At 43.4% G+C, this 26,419-nt stretch overlaps 1 protein-coding gene across 2 annotated transcripts in view; it reads right to left on the bottom strand.

Annotated features, from left to right (window-relative positions):
* Positions 1-26,419, bottom strand: part of DYSF (dysferlin) — a 203,486-nt gene that overhangs the window by 23,223 nt on the left and 153,844 nt on the right. For both annotated transcript variants that reach the window (XM_039239562.1, XM_039239561.1), the window contains 4 exons: positions 11,970-12,068; positions 4,340-4,468; positions 3,866-4,021; positions 2,242-2,333 (listed from right to left, as the gene is read on the bottom strand). In XM_039239562.1, the coding sequence (XP_039095493.1) occupies positions 2,242-2,333; positions 3,866-4,021; positions 4,340-4,468; positions 11,970-12,068 (476 nt within the window). The remainder of the gene's footprint in view (positions 1-2,241; positions 2,334-3,865; positions 4,022-4,339; positions 4,469-11,969; positions 12,069-26,419) is intronic.

The following is a 26,419-nucleotide window of genomic DNA, read 5'->3' on the forward strand; positions in this document are numbered from 1 at the left end:
GCATTGGAACAGAGAGTTAACACTGAAGCTTCAACCAGGACAACAGGAAGCAAGAGATGTGAAAGTGGCAGAGCTCTAGAATGTACCAGGGGCATGGCCCAGAGTCCACTCTGGGGACACTTGGGGGTTCACACCTGCTTGCAGGGTGAGAAGGGTGAGGATATGTGAAGAGATGTCTTTGGAGAGAGCTCCTGCTGTGCTCTGAGCTCTCCATCCCCTACCCTGGTCAAATGTAGAGGTAGAGTCCCTTTTCCCCTGAAATAGTTCCCTGCAGGTGGGAGGCAGAAGCCTGGCACCTGACTCCTACTCAAGAAAAAGAAAGCAGGCAGCTGAGAGGAGAAGGAGGAGCAAGAGGCTATACACTGCTTCCCTCCTGGCTGGGGCCCCATGAGGCCACCCTGAATCCTACCCCAGGGGACCCGGGGCTCCAGCAGTGAGACTGTGGACAGGCCCATCTGAAAAGGGCCACCAGTAAAGGGACATAGCATCTGCCACATCGTGGGAGCTTCAGTGGGTGGGCTCAGAGGAGCCTTACGGAAAGCACACACAAGAAAATATATCAGCTTTAACATCTGCCACCCAGAGAGTGCCCCCAAAACAGAAACAGTGAGCACACAGGGCCTTCCTCTCGCAGGGGCTCCCCTAGTCCTGGCCCCACACAAACTAAACTTGGGCAGCTAGTCGGGGTTTGGGGGGGAGTCATCAGTCAGGAAAGGGAGAGAGGCAGAGCCCCCTCCCTCCCTTCACACATACACCTACACACTGCAAGCGTCTGTACCCATAGTGGCACAGCTGTACCCTGCTGGGAGAGGGGACAACTACCCTAGAGCCAGTCAGGTTCCTGACTGCACACAGAGGGGCATTCTGGTCACCACCTTGACACTGTGGGTTTAGGACAAAGCAGATTGTCTGCAAGTAAGCAGAAACATCACCTGCCTGCCCAGTTCCTACTCAGGAAGCGAGGAAGGCAGCCCCCACGAATACATGTTTATAGGATATTGGCAGATAAAAGCAAAGCTGTGTTTTCATTCAATTCCACGAGTTGTGCTTGCTCCACACATGAGTTAGTTATACAGTTTCTGCACTCGCTCTCCCACCTTGCCCTGGGCCCTGACACTCACGCCCGCCCCACTGGTGGAACTGGCCCCATTATGATCTGCCGCCAGGTCACCGTTAGCCTGTGGTTCACGCAGGCCACCGGACCTCACCAAACAGAGCTGCTCCCACCTCCTTCCCTGCAGCCCCTCCCTCCCAGTCCAGCTTGCTGCTGGCTCATCACTGGAAGGACTGTTTCGCCTTCAAAGGCAGCAATTCTCCAGGCTGACTTGGCCCTCACTGCAGAGCTCAGTGACTGCAACTAAATCTATAGACATGGGTTTATGAATTCAATGTGTCACTTGACAATATCAAAACAACACACCTTCTCCTACAGATGCTAGAGAACTAGCCACCAACTTCCCTCCGTAACTCTTTCTCCAGCCTAAACAAGCTCACATCCAAACTGCAAGCAATTCACAATGCCTGGGAGCTACTCCCATGCAAGGGGCACGCATTCTTCCTTTCCTTGTTCTTGGATTTCAAGAAGCATTTTACTATCTCTTGCTCTATCTATCCACTAGGGACGAACATGAAACAAAAAAGAGAACAATTAGTAAAGGCAATATGGGATACTGGATTAGATCCTAGAACAGTAAAAAGACATTATGGGAAAACTGGCCCAATCCTAATAAAGTCTAGAGTTTAGTAAACAGTAACGCACCACTATCGATTTTTTTTTTTTTTAGTTTTGACAACTAAGCCGTGGTTAGGTAAGATGTTAATGGCAAGGGAAACAGTATGAAGGGTATACAAAAACTGTACTAGATCTGCAACTTCTCTGTAAATCTAAATTTACTCTAAAGGAAAAATTAACCTAGGAAAAGAATAATTAGCCAGTGTGCTCTGAGTTTCCATTTAGATTTCTGATCTTTGAGGTAATTGTTTATGTGATCAACTAGGAGCTTCTGCCAGGACTCAAGTCTTAGCACATAATGAAAAGCTAGCTGAGGTTACATCCCAATAGACAAGCAGGATCAGGGGACCACAGCTTTGCCGCAAGACCTGGGGACTTCCCAGCGGCAGCCACAGCTCCACACTGGGGGAAAGGGGGGAGGCAGCAAGGGGGGGGGGGCGTTGTGCTGTGGGGGGATTGTTAACCAGATGGGCCCCTCCACCCCAGCACCCAAGCTGCCTCCAACCTACTTTCCAAACACAGGCTCCAGAGTACAAGGAATGTAGTTATCCTGGTCGCTCACTGATTTCTTCCCTATGGAGATCTTGATGTAAGGATCACACTGAAGGAAGAGACAGAAAGACATCAGGGAACTCACTTTCCCTACACATCTCCAAGGCTTCTTCAGTCCTCTGCCTCCCCATGGGGTTAGGAGGCCGGCCATCAAGAAGCTGTCATCCTGTCATTCTGCCAGGCCAAGGGCCCCGTCCTGCACGCCGCCACACCAGGTGGCCCTGACATGGACTTCTAGTCACAGACTGGCAGTGAAAATGGTGTACCCAAGTCCTCCACACTCCCAAACCACCACCCCACTGGGAGACAGTGAGTGAGGACAAGACTCATATCCTCAGAAAAATAGTGGCTGCTATTACATGTGACTGAGCTAGCTGGGGTCCTCTCTGTGACCTCTGCTTCAACAGGTCGAAGGGAAAGAGATGGCCGGACTTTATCAGCCCAACCCAGCCCAGCTTGGCCTTCCCCAAAGCCTCCTGCAAGAACTGGCCTCCAGGAGCAGCTGCGGCCAGAGAATGCTCAGGGTCAGCAGTGAAGTGTATGAACTGACCACTGGCCACAATCACATCTTGGAGGCCGTTGGTGGTGCCTAGGTTGGGGATGGCTCTATTCTGTCTGCTCTTTGACAGCCCAGCAGGGCAAGGGCAACTATGACTTCTCACCTTGAAAAGCAGGGCTCCAGGAATAGGACACCAGACCTCCACCCACAGCCTCAAGGACATACGCAAGGCCTACACCCATCTAAGGGGATGAGAGACGACCCTGGCCTCGCACCTCTGAACTCCAGTCATCCCCACATCCTCCATTTCTTTCCTCCTTCTCTCTTCCCAAGTTTTCTCTACCCCTCCCCCACCATCTCCCCAGAGCTCCAGACTCCTGCCCTCCCTCAGGGCCAAGGTCAGATGAGGGGATGAGATACTTGCCTCAGGCACAAAATTTGAGTGAGTGCCATAAAACCCCTCAGTAATCAAGATAAACAAATTTTGATGCAATATTTAAAAAGTGAAAAATCAACGCCAACAGGCCATGATGAACAAAATACTAAATTTTAAATAAAGACAGGATCAGTATTACTGATTTTTCCTTTGGCCTCGGGCTCCACCGTGGCTAGGCACCACACAGTTACTGAGCCCTTTCTCTCCTCCCCGCACCCCCACCACCTGAAACATGACAAAGCCCAGTCCCAGCCCACACCTTCCTCCTCCTGTGCCTCAGCCGCGTGCTGAATGGACACTAAGCAATCTTCTCACAAACTCTTGCCGAGTTTTTTGGCCCATCCTAAAATACTCTTTTCTTCTTCCTCCCAGCCTATCAAAACTCCTTCAATCCTTAAGAATTCTATGCCTTCTACGAAGCCTTCCTCATTATTCCCAAGTCTTAATGCTGCCTGGCCTTTTCTGACCTCCCAGAGCACTTGGCTGTAGACAGAAGTGCATCCAGTCAGCTCTCAGCAAGGCGTGTGTTGGGCTGGTTTCCACAGCTTACTGTGAACTCCCCAGGACAGAGCTGTTTCCAGATTCCACAGTCCATTTGTACCCCAGCCTGCTGTTTGGGAAGAGGTGAGAGTCCCAGGATTGTTACCTTCCCATTGGGGTCCTTGGGCTGCAGGCCAAATGCTCGGATGATGTAGATGCGGACCAGGCACTCCTGAGGCCCCTGGGCAGCCAGCTGGTGGAACTGTCTTGGGGGCATGGGGATGGCGGGGTCTTCTGGGAGGGGATAGATTTTGAAGAGGCCCTGAAAAGAAAGGGGCCAACTCATTCATTTTCATTGTCACAAACACAAACACCATCATGGCCGTTAATTACCCTCATTTCTACCAGAGTCATCTCACCTGGGACCACCAAGTCCACCACCATGCCTAGAGGGATGCATCAACAGCGTCAACAGCATCACCCTCACTGTGACCACCTCCATCACCCACATGGTCACCAACATCAACACCACGGTCATTACTGTAGTTACTACAGTATCTCTGCTCTTGCCTCCTCCACTTATTGCTGCCATTTCACAGTCTTAGGCCTCCCAGTTAGGGACACGTTCTCAAGGACTTACCTTGAACTCCCCAATAACAGATGGGTCCTCGGTCTCCTCCTGAGTCTTGCCCCGGTAGAGCTTGAAGGTGTTACAAAAGTCAGAGAGACCCTCAAAGGCTTCCACATTCTCCAGTTGTGTGTCATAGACCTGCCATATGTGGGGGCAAGAAAAGGGGACAAAGGAGAGAAAGAAGAGGAATAGCAAAGGAAGAGGAAAGATGACAGTATTCAAGTGAAGAAGGATGAGAAGGCATGGAGAAGAAAATGAAGGGAAAAGGCCATTTGCAAATTAGAGAAGCAAAGATGGGTAGGAGAGGCGAAGGTCAGAGGCCAAGAACAAAGAGGGTGGAGAAGGAAAGCACAAAAGCAGAGATTAAAGAATGCAAATAGTGGAGAGGAGAGAAAGAGAGAAAGGTCAGGGACAGAAGGGACAGGAGAAGGGAGGAAGAGAGGACGCCATTTGTTCAGCACCACTAGGTAACACTTTTCTGTTCTAGGTATCTAGGAGTCATCAGGTACATGGGGGTATAGTTTTTTAAGAGAATAAAATCAAACAAATTAATGGAAAGCTAACTTATGTGAAGACTGCAACAGAACTCTAGAAAATTTATGGGTCTGCATTTCAAGCCATGATGCTCACTGTCCAGGACATCCAGATGGCAGTAGCACCAAACACCTGGCCAAGGAGACCTTTTGAGCACTACTTTAAATATGTGAACCCAATTTATCAATTTCATTCCCCTTTAACACCCACTGTTACTTGCTAGTGTTTTGGAATTACTTAGGCTTAAATGAAGCAAGAGTTTCCTATTATAGATGATAAAATGTACCCAATAGTGCTGTTAAGAACTTAATATACAGAGGCGCCTAGGTGGCTCAGGTGGTTAAGCGTCCGACTCTTGATTCCAGCTCAGGTCATGATCTTGCAGTCATTGAGATCAAGCCCCATATAGGGCTCTGTGCTTAATGTGGAGTCTGCTTGGGATTCTTACTCTCCCTTTCTCTCTCTCTCTGACCTTCCCCTGCTTTCTGTCTCAAAATAAATATCTAAATATTTTTTAAAAACCTGCTAAGTTGTTTATACCTGAAACTGATAGACAAGACACTTCGGGTAAATTCCTTTCTCATATTGCTGAGTATTGTAGCTCATTTAGACCTGGTCCAAGTTCTGTCCCTTCCAAGAAATAATTAATGATGCAAGCAGAGGCAGGTTCATTGTTAAAAATTAGTAAATACAAGTAAATATAAAGCAAATACTATTATTATTGCCTTTCATTTGATTCTCAAAAATAACAACTACTTATTTGGTTAATATTTGAGATGTATCATTTTGAGTGTGCTCTTGATCCACTTACACAGTTTATTTCTTTCAAAGGACAGTTCTTTCATTTGTCAATTCTACCATATCCTCTGTTCCAGTTTCTTATTTCTGCTTTTGTTTTTATTATTTTGTTCTTCCTACTATTCTCAGGGTTTTTTTTTTTTTTTTGTCTTTCTGTTCTTTGTAACTTGATGAGTTGAAGCTTTATTTACTTTTCTCCCTCTATTCTGATGAGGAAAATGCTTATTGCTATGAAATTGCCTCTACTTACCACTGCCTTGGCATCGTCTCATTTGTTTTGATCATAACATTATCATATTCATTTTCTTGCCATGCCATAATTACAGTTTTATTTTTATTATTTGATTACAAGCTAGATGGTTTTTTTTTCATTCTTTTATTTTAATTAGGCTTTTAAGGCTATAAATTTCCTCTGAATGCTGCTTTAGCTATAACCAGCAAGTTCTAATATGTAGCATTTTATCATTGTTTCCTACATAATCTGCAGTGTGGCTTTGTATTTCCTCTTCTACCAAGAACTGTTAAAAGAGAGGTGTGTTGAGTTTTTGTTTTTGTTTTTTTTAATTATCTAGATAGGAGAGAACTTTTGGGCTTTTGATCTTGTTATTATAAATCTCATTTGAGGCACCTGGATGGCTCAGTTGGCTAACTGTCCAACTCTTGGTTTTGGCTCAGGTCATGATCTCATGGTTCATGAGTTCGAGTCCTGCATCAGGCTCTGTGCTATCAGCACAGAGATTCTCTCTCTCTCTCTCTCTCTCTTTCTCTCTCTCTCTGCCCCTCCTGCACTTGCTCTCTCTGTCTCTCTCTCTCAAATAAATAAACTTAAAAAAATAAGGTCTCATTTTGTGGCATTATAATCAAAAACATTGTCAGTGGTATGCCACTTTTTGAATTTTATTAAAGTTTTCTTCATGGCCTGTTACGTGGTCAATCTTTGTAACTGTGCCAAAGGCATCACTGTTTTCAGGCTACAGGATTCAATCAGGTGAATAACTATGCCAGCTCTCTATATCCTCTTACGTTTGCATCCCCTTGACCTGACATGAACCGAGAGAAGGGAAAAATAAATCTCCCCTTACCTACTATTTCTTCCCATGTCTCCTGTAACTTCTGTTTTGTGAATAATGATATTGTGTTATTTAGCACATAGTTTATTTTCATAACTGTCACCTCTTGGAATGGTATCATTTAATGTTATAAAGTATCATTCTTTGTCTCATTCATTTGAGGGAACTAATTCAACTCTCATCTAATAATAAGACTGAGACTTCCACTTTTAATGTTGCTAGGCACACATTTTTACCAGCTTTTATTTTCAACCTTCATGAATCTCTTGAGACCAGATTTAAATTTTATAATTAATGAACAATTGATATGATATGCACTGATATAATATGTATATTTGATCTGGGTTATATTTATATTTATGTAGTCATATAATATGTTTGTTACATTTCCCAATTTCATCAATATTTTTTAAATCTTTGCCTGCATGGTCTATTTTCTGTGTGTGTGTGTGTGTGTGTGTGTGTGTGTGTGTGTTTCTGATATCTAGGATGTGCTGCATTTATATTCTAATATTATTATACATTTATATATACTACTATTTCTCTAAGTCCTCTATGTCTTTAGGGACAGTATTTATGAGTTCCCCACTATAGCAATAATAAAATAATAGAATTCTATCTCCCTCCCTGCTCTCACTCCCTCACTCAGGTTCAGGCAGTATTGTCTTCCTTAGTATTTACTTTGTACTACTTGCTTATAATTTGTTCATGGTCCTGTTATTTGATCTGTCAATTTTAAACACAATCCTATTATTTGATTTGCCAATTTTAAATACAATCTCTATTTATTCTACAACATAACATGCCAATCTAGGTCCTCACTCTGTATACCATCATCTTTTCTCCTTCTGTGCCTAAATTTTGTCAGTTTTGTTACTTCCACATTTTCACCAAACATATTTATATTCTGTCCTGTTACCCTAATCCTGCCATTTATTTTCATTATAGGTCTAAGGTAAAATATGGTCACAACTAGTCCCTTTGTTCTGGCTTCCCCCATTATCTCTGAACTGAGCTCATTCCCTAGGAGTTCCTCAAGATGGGGGCATGGGACCCATATCCCCAGTTTCTGACTATGCCACCTGGTTGTCTGTAGCCGTTGTGCCTGAAGGGAAGCTTGGCTGAATATAAATCCTGGGCCACCCTTTCTTTCCTTGATGACTTTACACATGGTGCTTTACTGTCTTTCGGTATTAAATGTTGTTGTGGAGAAACTGAGGCCACCTTGATTTATTTCCTATTTTAAATGGCTTAATTTAAAGTCATTTAAAGACAAGAGAGAAAAGAAGAGAAAAGGGTATGACTACCACAAAAACTCCTCCTTTATCTCCAAAGTCCAATAACATGTACCAGGATATGTCTCAGGGTTGACCAATCTGGGTTGGTTTTTCCTGACACACAGTGGACCTTGTTGTATGTATATTCAGGTATTCCTTCACTCCAGTGACATTCTATTACACTCTTAAGTGTCTTTTTGTTTTAGTTCATTGTTTTGGTTGTCTTTCTCAAAGACTCCAATTATGCAAATGTTGGATCTCTTTTCCCTGATTTTTATATTTGTTATTTTCTTTTTATTGTTTTATACTTCTGTTTTTTTTAATTTCCATATCCTTCAGCTGACTTCCATCATTTCTGTCCTCTGCCCCTTCCTGTGTGACCCTTCTGCCCTGTGCCCCTTCCAACCTGCTGTGTTCTTCTCTTTCTTTCCTGAATCATACCAGTTCACATATCAGGTCTCCTCCTTCCACCATCCTGTGAGTTCTTTCATCTCTGCTTTGCATTCTGACTGTCCCACCTCTGAAAAGTTCACAGCAAAATATTTCATTTCATCTGCCCCTTGGAAAAATTTTCCTGGTGGGTATATATCCTCTTCTCTAAGTTTTGATTTGTATTTTCTTTTTTTTTTCATAGTATTTTTAAATTAATGCCCTGAGAGTTCTTTTATTATTTCTCATCATGAAAGGTGTTGAATTTTTCTAGCCTGATTATTTCCTTCCCATCCCCACACCCCACAGAGGCAGACTGCTTCCTGAAAATATGGCTCATCTATGTGATTCTTGGGTCGCCCCATCTTCTCTGCCTCTCCGAACCAGCCAGCTCTAAGGGGCATTTGTCTGAACCTTACTCCAAAGTTCCCATATCCATTACTGCGAACAAAGGGGGATAACTTTCACATTTCATGGTGAAATCTCAGCTTCAGGAACTATATTTTTTAACTACTTATTATGAAAGTTTTCAAGCACACACAAAAGTAAAGATAATAAGCACCCATGTGCCTAGAACCTGTCTTAATTCATTCTCAACATCCTTTTATTAGGAAGGATGGGGCTTTCTGAGACCTGCTACCACTATGACCTTTCATCATTTTCTCTTCATCTACTGCCTAGTGGCTTCTACCCAATCTTGGTTGCCTTTGGACAGCCCTTACATGTATTTTGGAGTCTGCGGGTTTTATTTGTTTCCAACTTTTACTGAAAATGGAGTTTGTGGGTTTGAATGATTTCCAGAAGAAAAGGGGGAAAATGCTGACTTATGCAGCCATGTTCATACTGGAAGTCTCAATAAAATACTTTTTAAATTTTCAAGTGGTTGGTCTTTTTGTTTAAACTTTTGTTATTAATTTCTCATTTTATTGCATTTTAATCTGTCTTATATGATTTCTGCTTTTGGTAAATTATTGTTAAACTAATATGTGATCAGGTTTTGTAAATATTCTCTGAGCATTAGAAAAAAAATAGCCTCTATTGTTTAAAATTATTTTTCATTCTCTATTTTAAAGCTAGTTTTGATGTAACTCAAAAAACATTTTACCTTATTATTCAGACCTCTCAGTTCCTTATTTATTTACTTGTTGCTTCATCTGCCTAGGAGAGAGATGCGTTAAAATCCCCACTGCAAATTTAATTTCTCTCATTTCATGCTTTTATTTCTGTGAGGTATGAGTTTACATATTCCTACCACTTTTGCTTTAAATGTGTCTAAGGTTTATAGTCCTGTACATAAATGTTTGGGCATTTTCTCACTGAAGTGTGTATTTTTTATTTATATAAAACACACATTTTGTTTCCTTTGCTTTTTACTTTAAATTCTGCTTCTTTTTATTTGTACTTGCCTTATTTTGTTTGCCATATTTATTTTTTACCCATTCTAAGTTGTACTGTTTTAGACATACCTCTTAAGGACAGTCTAATGGGTTTTGAATTTGATATAGTCTGAGAGTCCTTATCACTTAGTAGAGAAGTTTAATCCATTTTCATTTATTAGGAAAACAAATATGTGTCATTCTTTTTCTGTTATGTTTTTCTATGATTTCTGTTTTCTGTGCTTTCTTGTTTGTATCTTTTGTTTTCTATCTCTTGCTACTGACACTGAGTTGTATTTTCTCCCTATGCTAGTAATTTCTAAATTATGGTTTTTTTTTTTTCTCTACCCATTGTGTTCTCCATTCTCTCCATAATGCTACAGGCTATTTTTCAAAAACTCATGGTGGTGGTGGTGGTGGTTTTTTCTATTTACTTATCCTTAAAGGATAGCGTTCTTTCCAGGTCTGGTTCCAACCACCCCCCACCTCCTCCCTTCCCCTGGAAACAGGTTGAATGCATATTGTTTTGGATGGTCTATGTTCACTTGGACACTGTCAGAGATCTCCTCAGGGAGGTCAGGCAGGAGGGCTGTGTGCCAGTTCTATGTCCAGCATCTGAGGGAGCAGCAAGGGGGCCAGGGCCACAGGCCACACTGGCAGGAGTCCTTATTCTTGGTTTCTCTCATTTTCTGGCAAGGCCACAGTACCACATGCCAGACCAAATGTGTCGGACCTTCTTCCTGGTACACAAATAGTTCAGTCTCTTTGCCCAACCTCACACACCCAACTGCAACTCAATGAAGAATTTGCTGCCTCAGGAGGCCTATGCCTTCAGAGCCACTGCTGCTGCCTGAGGCCCAGTCAGGCCTCCTGGCACCATTCACCCAGAGGCCCCCAATCTATCAGAGACAACTCTTGCCACCTGTGGAATCACCCTCCAGAGTGACCACCAAAGGCTTTCGGCCAGCAGAACCATCTGAAAGCTCAGACCACCACCACTCCAACTGGCCTCAAATCCCGTTCATCCAGTGCCCTTTAGGGTGCTCCCCAGAGCCCCTCCCTGTGTCTAACAGCCCTCGCATACCTTCTCTAAGGAGGCTTGCCCGGCAGAGCACAGCAGATACAGGACACCCACTCACATCTGAATTTCAAATAACTAACAAATAATTTTGTTAGATAAGTGTGTCTCATGCAATATTTGAGGCATAAGATGTATTTATCTAACAATTATACAAGATACATGAAAATATTATTCATTATTTTTCTGCAATTCAAGTGTAACTGAGCACCCTGAAGTTATCTGGCAACCCTCTCCAGGACCCTCTACAACTCCTCTGGGGTGTAACTTTGAGTCACCTCTGGTTATCTTTTTTTAAAGCAGTCTACTTTTAAAAAGGATAATTGTATTTGTGGAATTTCCTCAAAATACCAGAATTTGGCTGACTCATCCCTGGCTTTGTTTTTGTTTGGTTGGATGGTTTTGGGGGGTTTTCTTTGCTTCTTTTTTCACAGAAATGAAATTTACCATGTTTTTATATTTGCTAGGTAATTTCTGTTCCAATTGCAGGGGTGAAGGAATTGGAGCTACATTCTCAAGCTGACTCTCCTTTTAACACAATTTTTTAAATCATAGAAACATTCAAATAACTTTAAAAACAGAATAGTATAACAAATCCGTAAGTACCCATCCTCAAGTTTTAACAATTTTAAATATTTTGCAATTTCAACAATTTTTAATATTTTGAAAATCTACCAGAGGGCCACTCACATCATCTATCTATCTTCCCCTTTCTTTTTCTTTCCTTTCTTTCTTTCTTTTTTTTTTTTAGAATTTTAAAACAAATCCCAGGCCAGGCATGATTTCATCCACAAATACTTCAGTATTTTTCAACATTCTTCCAAAAGTACTTTCTTCAGTATTCCAACCCACACTGACTTCTTGCTCTAAGTCAGTGAGTGACCTCTCTCACTTCAATTGGTTCACCAGGATTCATCAGCTCTCAGGCACCAAATGAGGAGAGACACATATGTGTTCAAAGGAGGTGACACGCATGTATATGTACTGTCTTCTTGTGGCACCCTCCCCATTCCCCAGTGTCCATTGTGCATGCCCAGGGGCTGTTAGACTGAAGAGCACACTGTGGGAAGGCCTCACCTTTAGTGTGTCAAAGCCCTTCTCCAAGTATGGACCGCACTTTTCCCTCTCCCCTGTGGAGGCAAAGAATTTGCTCCACCAGTCGATGAACTCCTCCTCCTGAGTGGGGAGAAAGAAGGAGATCACTTCAGAAACGGAACTTACCCAGCAAGGTCCTTCTGGACCAGACACCTGTCAAGGCTGATGGGCTGCCGTGCACTTCCAAGCTCTCCTGTTGGGTGAGTTCAGGGGAGCAGACAGCTGGAACTCCCCACCTCTCGGGGAGCAGACTGCACAGATCAGACCAGAGCACCTGCTTGGCATTGAGAGGCAGAGGCTCCAGGCCTGGCTTTACCCTCCACTCATTGTGTGATTCTGTTAAGCTCCCCGGCCTCCTTACTCCATTCTGCGACATGGACATTATCATCACAGTGCCCCCTGCATCCCAGGGACAGACTGGGGCTGAAATCAGAAGGTACATACAGTAACTCTTTGGAGGAAAATGTCAACAATGTGTCATTTATGAATAAAATGTGGTAGACCCGGAAAACTCAGACCTCAAAGAGTTGTCCTGCCTCCCCAATCCCAGACAAAGAAAAAGCATCAGAAATCAGAACTTAGCTTTCCCAAAGGCAAATCAAGACAGAGTCCCTAAAAGTCAACAAATGCTCACTCAGCACCCATTATTCGAACGACCACTATGCTAAAAGAAGTTTGTGACAACCCACTCTCTGGCCTGTCCTTCCTCCACTTGCTCATATTTGTAGGAAAAGATGGACAGGTCTGTTGTGGCACACACTGGTCTCCTCACCTCCTCCTCATCTCCTGCACGTGGTGTGTCTACAGGCCCTCTTAGCTCTTGTGTCTAGAATGTTCCTCCAGCTGTGTCCTGTCTATCTGTGTGTATCCTATCACCCAGGGAGTCTGCAAGCTTCTTGAAGGTGGGGTGGTCACTCTTTCTCAGGTCTCCCTCCAAACCCTGCCTAGAGCTGGGAGCTTAGTCTGTGCCTGTCAATACCCTCAAAACTCACCCAGTTCTGTGGGAAGGGCCAAGGATGAGGTGTCGGGAAAGCCCATCTGGAGCTTGCTTTTCCTCCTCTGTATGAGGGAATATGCCAGATCACCCAAAAGTCTGCTCTGATCCTATAAAGTCAACTGAATGTCTATCACTAACTTTCTGGAAATGCCAGTGGCTACCTTTAAACTAATGCTCAGTCCTTTGAGTTCTGGCTTATTAAGAGTGAGAACAGACTGGAACCAGGCCAAGGGTACCTGAACAGGCACAACGGAGAGCGGGTAGGGTGAGGGTCTCAAAGTCTCCACCCACCCTGACAGTGTGGCCCTAATACCACTGTGTGGCCAAAACATGATCCCCAGATACACGGCACAGAGAGTGAGTACCAGAGCGAGGCTGAGGCTACAGCGGGTCACTGTTAGATGAACTTACCAGGAGGGACTTCTGCAGCCAGGAGAGAGGAAAAGCCATTCAGATGGGTTAAGATACAGTGTAGCAGAGCTTTCTGGCTTGTAACCACTCCAGAAAAAGCCAGCATAGAACAAGGCCAACCCTAGCCCTGATTTTTAAGTTCAATTTAAAGAAAAATATGCCAGGGGTGAATAAACATATGCAGACACATATATCAAACTCATAACACAGAAAAATACATTTATACAGACATGCCCAAGAGATATGTATATACTGCAATGCACATATACCCCCACCAAAATACACACACGAACACACAGGCATATATGTGCATACAGGTGGAAACAGTTAGACTGGAAGTCAGTTTAGTTGTCTGATTCCTCCTAAATCTTTGTTTTCTTCCCCAGCCCAGATACTTAAAGATTTGAGTTTATGATTCAGGCTCAGAGTCAGGCACAAACAGGCAACCCACCAGTGTGTTCCGTACAGTGAAATAACAGAAGCAGTAACAGAAGCACAGTTGTTGTGGGAAAGTTGTTATATTTCCCACAGTCTTGAAAAACCAAGTAAATTTTTTTAAAACAGGAGTATGGAGACAGAGAATCTGAATAATACCACTAACAATGTCAATTAAGAAGACAACATTATGTGATCTAAAAATAGAAAATATACCTTCTTTTCTGGCACCATTGGAGCACTTAGAAAAAATTAAAAGCCACAAGCAAATCTCAATAATGTCCAAGATAAATCCATATCAGTCACATTCTTTGACCATAATGCAGTAAAACTAGAAATTAATGAGAAATTTAAGAATTAAAAATCTGAACCTTTTAAAAATTTAAAGACACATTCTTAAAACCTTCCTGGGTCAAAGAAAACCAAACCTAAAATCATAGATACTTAGAAAATTCCAACAGTGAGATGGTGATGCCCCCAAATTTGTGGATTATAGCTCAGTCTGTCTCAAATTCAGTCTCAAATGGTCTTGCTTTTATACAAAAAGAATGAAAATAAATCATCTGATAGCTCAAGAAATTAGAAAATGGAAAATAGGAAGACCAAAATTTGAAAATGATAGGCAGAAATTAATAGAGTAAAAAGGATACTATAATTGATAATTAAATCTCAGAGCAAACTTTCAAAAGACCAATAAAATAAACATTTATCAAATCTAATGTTTAGAAGTAGGTACACCATTAGGAATGAGAAAGATCTAATAAAACGACATTATGCGGAGAATGAAAATATTAAAGGAGTTGCTACAACCAGTGACAACATGAAAAATGCAGATGAAGCAGAAAGTCTTCTAGAAGAATATAAATTCCTGAAACTGATTCAAAAGCAATAGAATATGTGAAGAGATCAGTAACTCTAAAACTGGAAGCGCTCTCAAAGAACTACCTCCAAAAAAAGATATCAGGTCAAGATGGTTCCTTTGGGACAAAGTTCTATCAATCTTTCAGAGACTAAATCTGAGCCTGGGTGGCTCAGTTGGTTGAGTGTCCGACTTCGGCTCAGGTCATAATCTCACGATTCATGAATTCAAGCCCGCGTCAGGCTCTGTGCTGACAGCTCAGAGCCTGGAGCCTGCTTCGGATTCTGTGTCTCCCCCTCTCTCTCTGCCCCTCCCCTGTACTCGTTCTCTCTCTCTCTCCCAAAAATAAATAAAAAATAAAAATAAATAAAAAATAAATAAATAAAAAAACAAAGAATAAATCATTCTTTGTTTACACACACACACACACACACACACACACACACACACACACACAGATTAATCCCATTCCTGAAAAGAGTCATTAAAATACTAATAGATTACAGCAGTAGATCTGCCATGCTCAAGCTGGATTATTCGAGAATGCAGGAGTGGCTCAATGTCACTGAGTAAGAAGAGAAAACTCACAGGATCATCTCTAACACAAATTTGCAAACTATTGCCCGCTTGCCAGCCACCTGCTTTTGTAATTTACGTACTGTCTGTGGCTGCTTTTTAGCTACAGCTGAGTTGAGTAGTTGAGACAGAGACCTTAAGTCCCCTAAACCTAAAATATTTATTCTATGGCCCTTTAAGAAAATGTTTGCCAACCCCTGATATGTAGCATGTAAATACGAAACGAAACGGGGCGAGGGGGGGGAGATGAGAAAACTTTTCAGTTATTCCTAAAGGAAGCTCTCAGTTCATTCACCCTCATTCACTTGTTTTCATTCAATTAAGAAAAGGAAGCTTTCTATCTTAAAGCAACAGCCAATAATCATACCAGAAATCCTCCCTTCTGGGTTTCTGTACATAGGGCTGCCCATGCCGATAATTCTCAAGTGATATGGATATAAGAAAGCACTTGAGGGGCACCTGGGAGACTCAGTCAGTTAAGTGTCTGACTTCAGCTCAGGTCATGATCTCGAGGTTCATGAGTTAGAGCCCCACGTCAGCCTCTGTGCTGACAGCTTGGAGCCTGGAGCCTGCTTCAGATTCTGTGTCTCCCTCTCTCTCTGCCCCTCCCCTGCTTGCGCTGGCTCACTCCCTCCCTCTCCCTCCGTCTCTCTCTCTCTCTCTCTCTCCCTCCCCCAGAAAAATAAATAAAACATTTTTAAAAATTAAAAAGAAAAGCAGTTGAAAATCAGGGTGGTTGGGAGCCAGGACTTGGGAGACAGGCTAGCAGAGTTCAAATCCTGCCACCCCTACCTGTGTGACCTTGGATAACTACTGAACCTCTTTGTGCCTTAAATAATAGTGCCAATTTGATAGAGTTATGGTAAGAATAAACCAGCCAACAGGTATAAGGACCTTAGAACAGTGCCTAGCACGTAAGTGCATTGTCTGTGTTGACTGCTATCGCTGATCATAGTATTGTTGTGTCTTTGGTGTGGACCAGGTTAGCTTCTTGGCCAAGGACTGGTTGTCTCACAAACTGCCTGCAGGCACACAGCTAGCCACAGTCTTTCCAGAAGGCAATTTGGCTGTGTGTTTCCACAGCCTTAAAAGTGTGCATACACTTTGACCTAGCAGCCTGTTCTAGAGATCTATCCAAAGAAAGTAATCATAGATAGGCATAAAGACTTAACCTCATTTATAAATAATAGTGAAAAGTTGGAAATAACTTACGCTGCCACCAATACGGAACTGTTTGGGTACACTGAACACCCACATGAGTAGATGTTATACAACATAAAAAATGATGCTGTTGAAATAGATTTATTGCTATGGAAAGCTACTTATAACTGATGAGATTTGTAAAAGGTTAAAAAATGAATAACATGACTTCATTTTAATAAAAGGACCAAACCCCAAATGTTCACAGCAGTTACCTCTGAATGATAACATTATGGATGTTTTGTTTATTCCTTTTATTTTTGTGTATCACTCAAAATTTTCTAATTCTTCCTGTGTGTATGTAGTCCTTGCATAATTTTAAAAATTAAATATTTTTCAAATAAAGAACAATAGCAAGATGCTTTGGGGAAAAAAACACCAAGAAAATAAAAATGTAATTCACAGAGCAGGGGAAAATATTTACCAATTATATATCTGATAAGAGATGTGTAACCAGAATATGTAGAGAACTCACACAGTTCAATAATAAAAAGACAAATAACCCAATAAAAAAGGAGCAGTGCATTTAAATAGACATTCCTCCAGAGTTGATAAGCAGATAATAAGCACAGGAAAAGGTGCTCATTATTAGCCAAAGGAGAAATGCGAATCAAAACCACCATGAGAAAACGCTTCACACTCACTAGGACGGGGATCATAGAAGAGTCGGCTAGAACAAGTAAGAGTTGGTGGAGATGTGGATAAATTGGAACACCGCTGATGAGAACATAAAATGGAACAGTCACTTTGGAAAACAATCTGGCAGTTCTTCAAAAGGTTAAACAGAATTATCATACGACCTAACAGTTCGACTTCTAGTCGTATACCCAAGAGAAAGGAAAACTTACATTCCCACCAAAACTTGTACAGGAATGTGTGTAGCAGTGTTATTCGTAACAGCCAAACAGTAGAATCCAAATGTCCATCAGCTGATGAATGGATAAAGAAAATGAGATATATCCATACAACGGCATATTATTTGACAATAAACAACACTGACAAACTGATGTGCAGCATGGATGAACCTTGAAAACACTATGCTGAGTGAAAGAAGTTAAACACAAAAGACCATACATTCTATGATTCCATTTATATGAAATGTCCAGAATAGACACATCTGAGACCAAAAGTAGAGGAGTCGTTGCCTAGGGCTAGGAGTGGTTGGGAGGAAATAGCAGATGACTGCTCTTGGGTACGGGGTCTCTCTGGAGAGATAAACATGTTCTAAAATTGATTATGGTGATGGCGGCACAACTCCGTGAATATACTAAAAACCACTGAATTGTACACTAAATAGGAACTTTTATTATGTGGATTATCTCAATAAAACTGTTGAAATAAAAAAGAACAAATGGCCAAATGCAAGCTTATAACCTTTAAAATGACAGCAAAAGCAGCAATCTCAAGTATGCGTTCTAAGGAAATAAGAGTTAAATATTTTTTTTAGAACAACCAAATGATCACCCAAAACAAAGACCCAAATCTTAGCACACCCAGTTTTCCTGGAGAACCTCTCTCAGCTAAAATTTTGTCATCCCTCAAAGTTCCAGGCAGCATCCAGTGGCTGCGCCCTCCCCCTCCCCACTCCCCCCCCAGCAGACCCACGGGTGGTGAGGAGCACAGCCCAGGGTGCCTTCCTAACTCCTGGTCACACCAACTGGCCTGCTGCTCTGTGGCTCCCATCCCCCCTTCTCTTCCTGCATCCCACAGGCTAACCTGCTCAACTCTACCCCCTTGGCAGGAATTATATGCGCAGCAGAATCACAAGTTGTATATGAACTAGTTTATTTTTTGCCTCTACCATCCTCTGTTTACTCCTTTGATCTTCCCTGTGTCTACTCCTCTGCCCCTCTCTGGGGCATTATCACACTTCCGGCTAACCCAACCTGTCATTAACCCTACTGCACATCCTCTCTGCACAACCCAACGTGGCCGAGGGAAAGAGCAAATCAGTGGCTCCAAGTTCATGTCACTGCCTCAAGTGGGTCCCAGTGCTGTCCGTCCACCGCACCCCAGTTTCCCACTCCTAGAACTCTACTGTCTCCTAACAACCCCATCCGGTACCTTTTGCTTTGTCCTCAGACCTTGGGCACCTCTTCCCTCTGCTCACTCTTGGCCAGTGACCCTGATTCCTCCTTCTCATGGAAAGCAGAAGTAATCGGAAGAGATCTGCCACAAGCCCTCACCAGCACCCGCACCATATCCTGCCTTCCCTCCTGTCACCACACGTGCTCGGGTTGCACCCCACCACAAGGCCAACCCCTGCACTCATGCCCTTGGTCCTGTGCCCTCTGCCTGCTCAAGAACACCACTCCATGACCCTCCTCAGCCTCGCCCAGGTCATCCCACTCGCATGTCTACTGGGTCATTCCATCAGCTCGCTGTCACTCAAAGAAAACTCTCTGACTTTCTCCTTTGGCTCCCAGCTCATTTCTTTCTCACCTTTACAGAAAAATTTACAGTTATCTACACTTGTGTCTAGTTCTTGTTTTTCCATTGTCTCCGCTTAACCAAAACGTGTCAAGGTCATCAGTGACTTCAGTGATCAATCTAGCAGCAGTATTTGATATAGGCAGTCACTCCTCTGTCCTTGAAACATCCCCTTTGCCTGACAGAGGATCAGGGTGGTGTCCTCCCCTGTCACCTGCCAAGCCTTCTCAATCTCTGCTGTTCCTCCTGGTCACTCACCTTTTGGTCATCTGAGTGCCCTGGGGCTCTGTGCTCAACACTCTTCTCCTCTCCTTCCACTCTCACTCCCTGGGGTTCCCCTTGAGACTTACATCTTTAAACGGCAAAGATGCTAATGAATCCCATGTGAAGCTCTCTCCAGCCTAGATGACTTCTCTGAACTCCAGCCCCCCATTTCACATCTTCCATTGGACATCTAATAAGCATCTCAAATGTACCACATCCTGAATCCAATTCCTGACCATCCTCCACCCACCTGCTCCTTCTAGTTTTCCTCATAGAGGTCAATGACAACACGTTCTTTCCAGATGTTCAAGCCAAAAACCCTGCAGTCATCTTTGAGTCCTTTCCTCATGCCACATGTTCAGTCTAACTGCAAATCCTGTTGGTCTCACCTTCAGGACATACTCCGAATCAGATCGCTTCTCCCAAATAACTACCACCCTGTTCTCATTATCTGGAATATTACACCAATCTCCCAACTGGCCTCCCTGCTTTCACCCATGCCCCCAAATCTATCATCAACACAATAGCCCCCCATGCTGGAACACACGAGCCCTCAGTGTGATCCCTTCAGGGATTTGCCATCCAACTCAGGACAAAGCTAAGCCTCTTCTGATGCAGTCCCCTCACCTCCCTGACCTCATGCCTTTTGTATTTCCTCCTCTTTCATGCTTATCCAGCCACAGTGGCCTGCTTGGTCCTCGAGCACTTCCAGCACCTTCATGTTCTTGCCAGAGGCTCTATTCCTCCCATAGATCCATGGGTCACTTCTTCACCTCCTTCAAGTCTTGACTCAAATGCAATCTGCTTTACCCACCCCACACCATATTTTAAATCACCACCCCTTCCCCCAGCAAATTTGATCAGTTCTTCTTTGCTTTTTCTCCCTAGCAACCATCACCATCTGATATTACATATATTTTACTTAGGTATTTGTTTGTTGTGTCTCTCTCCTCATGAGGGCAGAGATATTTTTCTTTTTTAACACTATATCCCCAGTACTTAGAACATTTCCTGGCACATATTTTGAGTCCAGTAAGTCACTGATGAATATATGAATGCCTGAACAGCAGAATGAAGAGGATCTTTGGCTTTTAAATTTCCAAAGGAAGATAACACTGCTTGCTATTAAAAAAAAAAAAAAATAGGTTTAAGAGGATGTCTTGTCCAGCCAGTTTTCCCAGACTATCCAGAGGAGATGAGAGTGTAGAGGAGGAGAGGAAGAAAGAATAGAGATCTGTGATGGTTTTGATAATGCATCCCCACACCTGGGCCTCAGGTTAGCTCCAAAGTTTATATGGAAGAGACCCCTCCTTAACTTCAGGGATCCGGCAAACAGTGGCCCAGAAGTTGCCAGAAGAATTGAGATATGAGGCACTTGGCAGAGATGGCTGCATGGGTGTCATGGGAGAGAGAGGTTCCTATAGACCCCAGAGTGTCATGAAAGAGCTACCAAGTTGTAACATGTTCCTCAGAAAGGCTTAAAAATTAGGTAAGAGAGAGAGCCCGGGGACCTGAAAGGGTCTTGTGCCCAAGAAAACAAGCTATTGTCTGTGTGGTCCATGCACCCAGACATCGGTGGGCCTATAGATACAGGGCAGACACATACTGGGGACCAGGGGTCCCTGTTCATGGAGACCATGACGTTATGGAAGATCAACCCAGTATGTAGCTGGTAAGGGTAAGGACAAGGAAGAAAAACCCAAAACCGACTCAGCTTAAACCTGAACTATTGAAGGATACCAGGCTTTTTTGCCATCGGGAAAAATATCAGCTCAAAAAGGAGATTAAGTTGAGTTACAGAAAAATACAGTTATGTTTTTAACACACTCACAGACATGACTTGAAAATACCATTCCTGGGTGATGGGCATGGAGGAGGCACTTGTTGGGATGAGCACTGGATGTTATATGAAAACCAACTCGACAATAAACTATATTAAAAGAAAGAAAAAGAAAGAAAGAAAGAAAGAAAGAAAGAAAGAAAGAAAGAAAGAAAATACCATTCCTGCTATTTCACTAATTTGGCTTCTGACAGAGTTATTTCAAGTCCACTTCTTCCTTCTATTCCACAGGAAGTCCAAGCACAAGTTAGTACACCCATAGGAATGAGCCCCACAGGAACGAGACAGCCCGTCCAGTCTTAACCCTGATGTGTCAAAGCCAACCAACCCTCTGATGTCAGTGGAATCCCATAATCCAAAACTCCAAGAAGGTAATGGTCCTATGTTCTCAAATTCCAAGTGTGCTTTTGACCTCATTTTGCAATGGCTAAGCATCCCGTCTTGGCACATGGCAAGGAGGAGAAACCAACGCAAATGGCTTGATTGCTAAGTGTCATCTCGGGCTTTAGCAAGAAGTCTGGCCATTAAAACTTTATATCCCCATGCCCATGGTTCAAGGCCCCTCATCATTCAGCCAGCCAAGCAAGTAAGTCTGATCAAGGCACGGACTGGCAGCCTCTCCAATTTCACTAATAGCCAGCATTCAGTTCCCGAGCAGCCGGAGCCTTGTAACAAAGACACGCTTCTCTGGGCTTGATCCAGTGTAATGGGTACTCTAATCCCTCCGAAGACCCAAATCAGCACAGCACATTCTGAACATTTAATCTCCCATTTTCATTCAGTGGGCCGAATACATTTCATGAATATAGACGGCAAAATTGACAACAATAATTCTAAGCCTGCCTTTCTGTAAAGTGAGGAAAACTGAACGGGGGAGGGAGGGGTCTCACTGGTGTTCTCTCCCAGGATGACCAATTGAATCAAACAGAAAAATCCCTGATCAAATTCACTTATCACCAAAGTTATAATGTTAAACTTTGCTTGGGTCACTATATGGAACTACCCACACCCACCTCTAAAACAGAAGTCTAATTTTTTTAATAGTTTTAAGCAGGCCTTCATTGTCTCTGGTTGACCCAGAGGTGGACACCCTAGACCGGGTTGAAAGTGATTTCTCTCTTAGCATAAATCATTGTCATCAAGATGGTAATAATAAAACCCAACACTGGGTTAGGCTGTGAGGCTACGAGACTTGTGCAAAGAGACTTTATGACCTGCAAAGTTGACCATGAAAAATATCCTTGTTGATACGGCCAACATCCCGAATACCACAGCCCCAAAACTCAACATCTGCATCACTAGAATCATGATGTGATGCCTCTAATTCTTTAATTAATGTTCTAAGTTTTGAGCAACTGAGACTATGTTCTCATGCACACACAAATACAAACGCTGATGTAACATACAACTCCTTATGTCCATATAGACAGACAAACCCCCAGACATGCAAGCACCCTAATTTCAAACCTGCCACACCCCATACATACTAAACCTCTCATGCCCCCAAAAACCACACAAACATATGCCCACAGCCAGCTACCACGTTGATTCAGCAGAACTCTACATACTCATAACAAAAATCACTTAATTATTTCCACAAGTGGAGCTAGGCTTTCAACCTCTTGTTCACACTCCCCGTAGTCCTGCCTCTGTGTCTGTCGTAGAGATCATTATTCCGCTTACTCTGACTTCAGGCTGGACCAGCAGAGGTGGGAGGGAAGGGAAGACCTTTAACCAAAATGCTGAATTGTTTCCAAAAGGCCCAGTGAGTAAGTGTGCCTGAAATCTAGCAAAGTCAAGCAGATGGTGAGCAGAGAAGGGTCAGGGCCTGATCACTTGACTATTGGCCTATTCCAGATGGGAGACCCAGGTGGAATGGCAAATCTCTGGGGAATTCCAGCTTACTGGCCCTCTCCCGACCATGGGGCCTGAGGTAGAAAAGATACATGAGCTCATGACTTGATCCTCCGAGGAGAGCAGGACCACATATCCCCATGCAGACAGCCCAGCGGAATGGGATCTATCCAGCTGGGTGAGTGAAAGAAGATGCCATCAGGGTCCTCTAACCTATGAGGAAAGCAATGAGACATCACTAATTCAGAATCTGTGAGGATTCCAGTAGGGCCTGGGCAAAAGCGTTCCTTATCTTCTTCATTCTGCTTATGTAGACGCTTTTGCTTAGCCAGAGTTCCAACAATCTACTTAAGAGAAAAACTATTTTTGAAGGCTTTCCCAGGACTGCTGAAGCATTCATCAAACTACAGACACTAATCTTAGCTATCTCAAATTCAATTTTTAAAGTATTTTGGGGGAGCCTACTATGTGCCAAAGTCAACCCACTTTCTAGTTACCGTGCGCATTTTCATACACAAAATCACATTACTTTTCAAATATTTCCTACTTTGAACTTGCTGCTACTTCAGTCTGGTTTCCCCAGCCCTCAGTCAATATAAAAGAGGTGTTAAAGACACTGGGTTGGTTAATAAGCTTCAATGAGTATCCTGGGGGGATTTTTACTCAGCCATGAGCACTGTACCAGTTCTAAGCACTGTCCTGACCCAGGCTAGGGGGCAGGAGGGGACAGGGACAGGAGAGTCAGGGGTAGGAAGGCCTAAAATTAGACTTCAGAGGGAACTTCTTGTCCTGCAGATTTCGACAGAAAGCTGAGAATTTTTTCTCTGACAATCGACGAACCTCTCTTCGCCGGATGGGAAAACAGGTCCCCCATGGACCAGAGGAAAGACCTTTGGGGAAGAGAGGAGTTTGGCGGGGTGGAGGCAGAGACAAGGAGGGCTGGTTGAAGGGGCTGGGGCCTCCTCCAGCCTGATGAGGCCCTGGAGTTTGCCAGACAAGGTTTCACCCCGGGCTGTCCCCCCTGCAGTGTGCATCGAGGGAGGAGGGGTGCACCCCCAGAGGAGACCACAGGAATGCCAAGCAGGGGAAAGGCGCCCGGAGCCAAGGGCTCCGGCAACGAGGATCCAATATCGGCGGGTGACTCCAGCCCCCGTAACAGGAGAGACCGTAAAGTATGTGCTCTGCTTCCCAACCAGCAAACACAGCAAATAACCAATTACTCCAAATAGCTAACAGATTTCGGCTCTGATTTCCCTCCCCTTGCCTCCCCTGTGCCTTCACTTGTCATTTGATGGGCGATTTGTATTTGCTCTGAGAAAATGAGAGAAGGAATGACTCACAAAGGAAGGTCCAGATTACACGCAGTGACAGGCATCAAACCTCCCTCATCAGAACTAATGGGAGCGGGGGGAGGCCAGGCTGCACTGGCAACACATCTGAACCAGAGATATTTTTAAAGAAGTACAGTTCTGTACTTTCGAGCACATACAGTAATTCTTGCTGAACCAATATTGCCAAATACATGTCCTTAGGAAACCTACTTTAAAGAGAAGAGAAGGATCTTCCTAATTAGCACATCTGCTAGATACCAAAGTATAGGTAAACTGTTCATGTTATTAAAGTCAAAATACTCCCCCTCGAGCTCTCAAGTTCAGAGGTGCAACCGTGAGGTTCTGAGGCAAACTGCCTTGGATGCCTTCTGGAAATGCTTCCTCACTTGGGAGCCACACCCTGTAATTGATTCCTTTGCTCAGAAAACCTTTGCTTCAAAGTCCTTGGATAAATTGTTGTCAGTATTCATGAGCTGCAATGAGGCATTCCCCCAAAACTTGGAATTAAGGGAAATAGGGCTGCCCTGGGAGAATTAGACCGTGAAATCAATGCATAGTGGTTCAGAGCAAGGACAGGCAAAAATCACCTCAAAGCAGAAGGGTGGCTCTTACACTAAGCCTTAACCCTAAATGGGTAGGTTGTATTAATACATCCAGAGAAAGAAAGTTAAAACAAGGAATTGGCCAGGCCTGGAAGTACAGAAGGAAGGGTTCACTGTTGACAGTTGTTCACATCAGCACCCTCAGGGGGTGGTCCCGACCTTTGGGGATAGATGGATCTGTCACTCTTGGTCAGCTGCTACTACATTTCAAATCACAGAACCATCTTTCCTCATTATAATTCTTTACTCATCTCCAATCACAATATGGTTTTCCAACTGCTAAACCTGTAAGATAGAACAGGCTGGACCACAATCCAAGGTCACGTCCCCTGGGATGAAGTATTTCTGCCATAAACTGGCACCCTCAGTTTGAGACTTGAATAATAAGTATCCAGCCCAAAGGAAACACCCTCATCAGGTGTCTGAACCCACAAGATTGAGGATCCGTTCACAAGACTGTTGACTCCTCCCTAAAGAACACCCCTGCCTTGTGGGCCTGGTGAGAGAGGGTCAGTCAGCTCGCCTTTACTTTAGTAACTCCTTACATAGGAGGAGCAGACAGGCAAGCACCGTCTGCAAGCACCGCGGCCCTGACCTAGATAGTTAACACCTCACCGCCACAACTAACATAAAAAACAAGCTCTTTAGTCCTATGGAAAAGCCTCCGATCCTGCTTTCCTTCTTACTTCTCCTATCCTGCTGGATTCCTAACTGGCAAGATAAAGATATAGCAACCTTAGACTGTTCTCTTCTTCTTTTTATAAAACTTTCATAAAAGTTTGAAATTAGAAAGGGGCCCATGTACTAATGGACAGAACCATCTGAAGCTCCCAGTCAGTACCTGTACAGACAGAGAGAAAGAAGAGGAGAAGGTTCAAAAGAAGGGGAGCAACATGAGTTTTAAGACAAGGGTTATCTTAATGAATTGAGTGAAAGACAGAAGACACACTGTCTTTCATGTGTCTTTCATGTGAAATGACTACCTCATGTTCATAGAAAGTCTCACGAAGATACAAGAAGTTAGAGTATGCAGTCCTAAGAAATACAGCCTGCGTGAAGGCAAATAGGACTGTCAAATATAAAACTATAATAAAGACATTGATGTCTAGCAAAATTACAAACGAGAGGGCCAGAGATACTCTCTAAGTAAGAACACCTAAATTAACATTTAAGGTATCTTTAAAATCCTTTTTAAAATCCTTTCTAAATGCACGCTTGAGCTGATGCGAATGTAAAGAAAATCCTTGGAGGCAAATGAGAAAGCAAAAATGCAGAGACTGAAGGAGCCAAAATGCAAACTAACTGCAGGGCCCAAAAAGCCCAAGTCGAACATTTAGTTTTAGTTGAGTCTCGGTTTATAGCGTTTCCAGGTATCTGGTAAAGTAAACGCATAGCCTCTGTGAAAGAATGTAACTTTCATCCAGGCCTCAAAGAACTCTCCGATAGTTTCAAGGAACATGAGTTCACAATCAAAAATAGTGTAACACATGCACGTATAGGAGGATTAGGAGGAACTTGACGGAGGACCAAGGGGGAGAAGAAGGGCGGAAATGGTGGGGGAAAGGGAGAGAGGCAAACCATGAGAGACTCTTGAATGCTGACAAAAACTGAGGACTGATGGATGTGGGGGGGA

The sequence above is a fragment of the Hyaena hyaena genome, unplaced genomic scaffold (assembly GCF_003009895.1).
Source record: "Hyaena hyaena isolate Hyena2069 unplaced genomic scaffold, ASM300989v1 scaffold_158, whole genome shotgun sequence".
Classification (NCBI taxonomy): domain Eukaryota; kingdom Metazoa; phylum Chordata; class Mammalia; order Carnivora; family Hyaenidae; genus Hyaena; species Hyaena hyaena.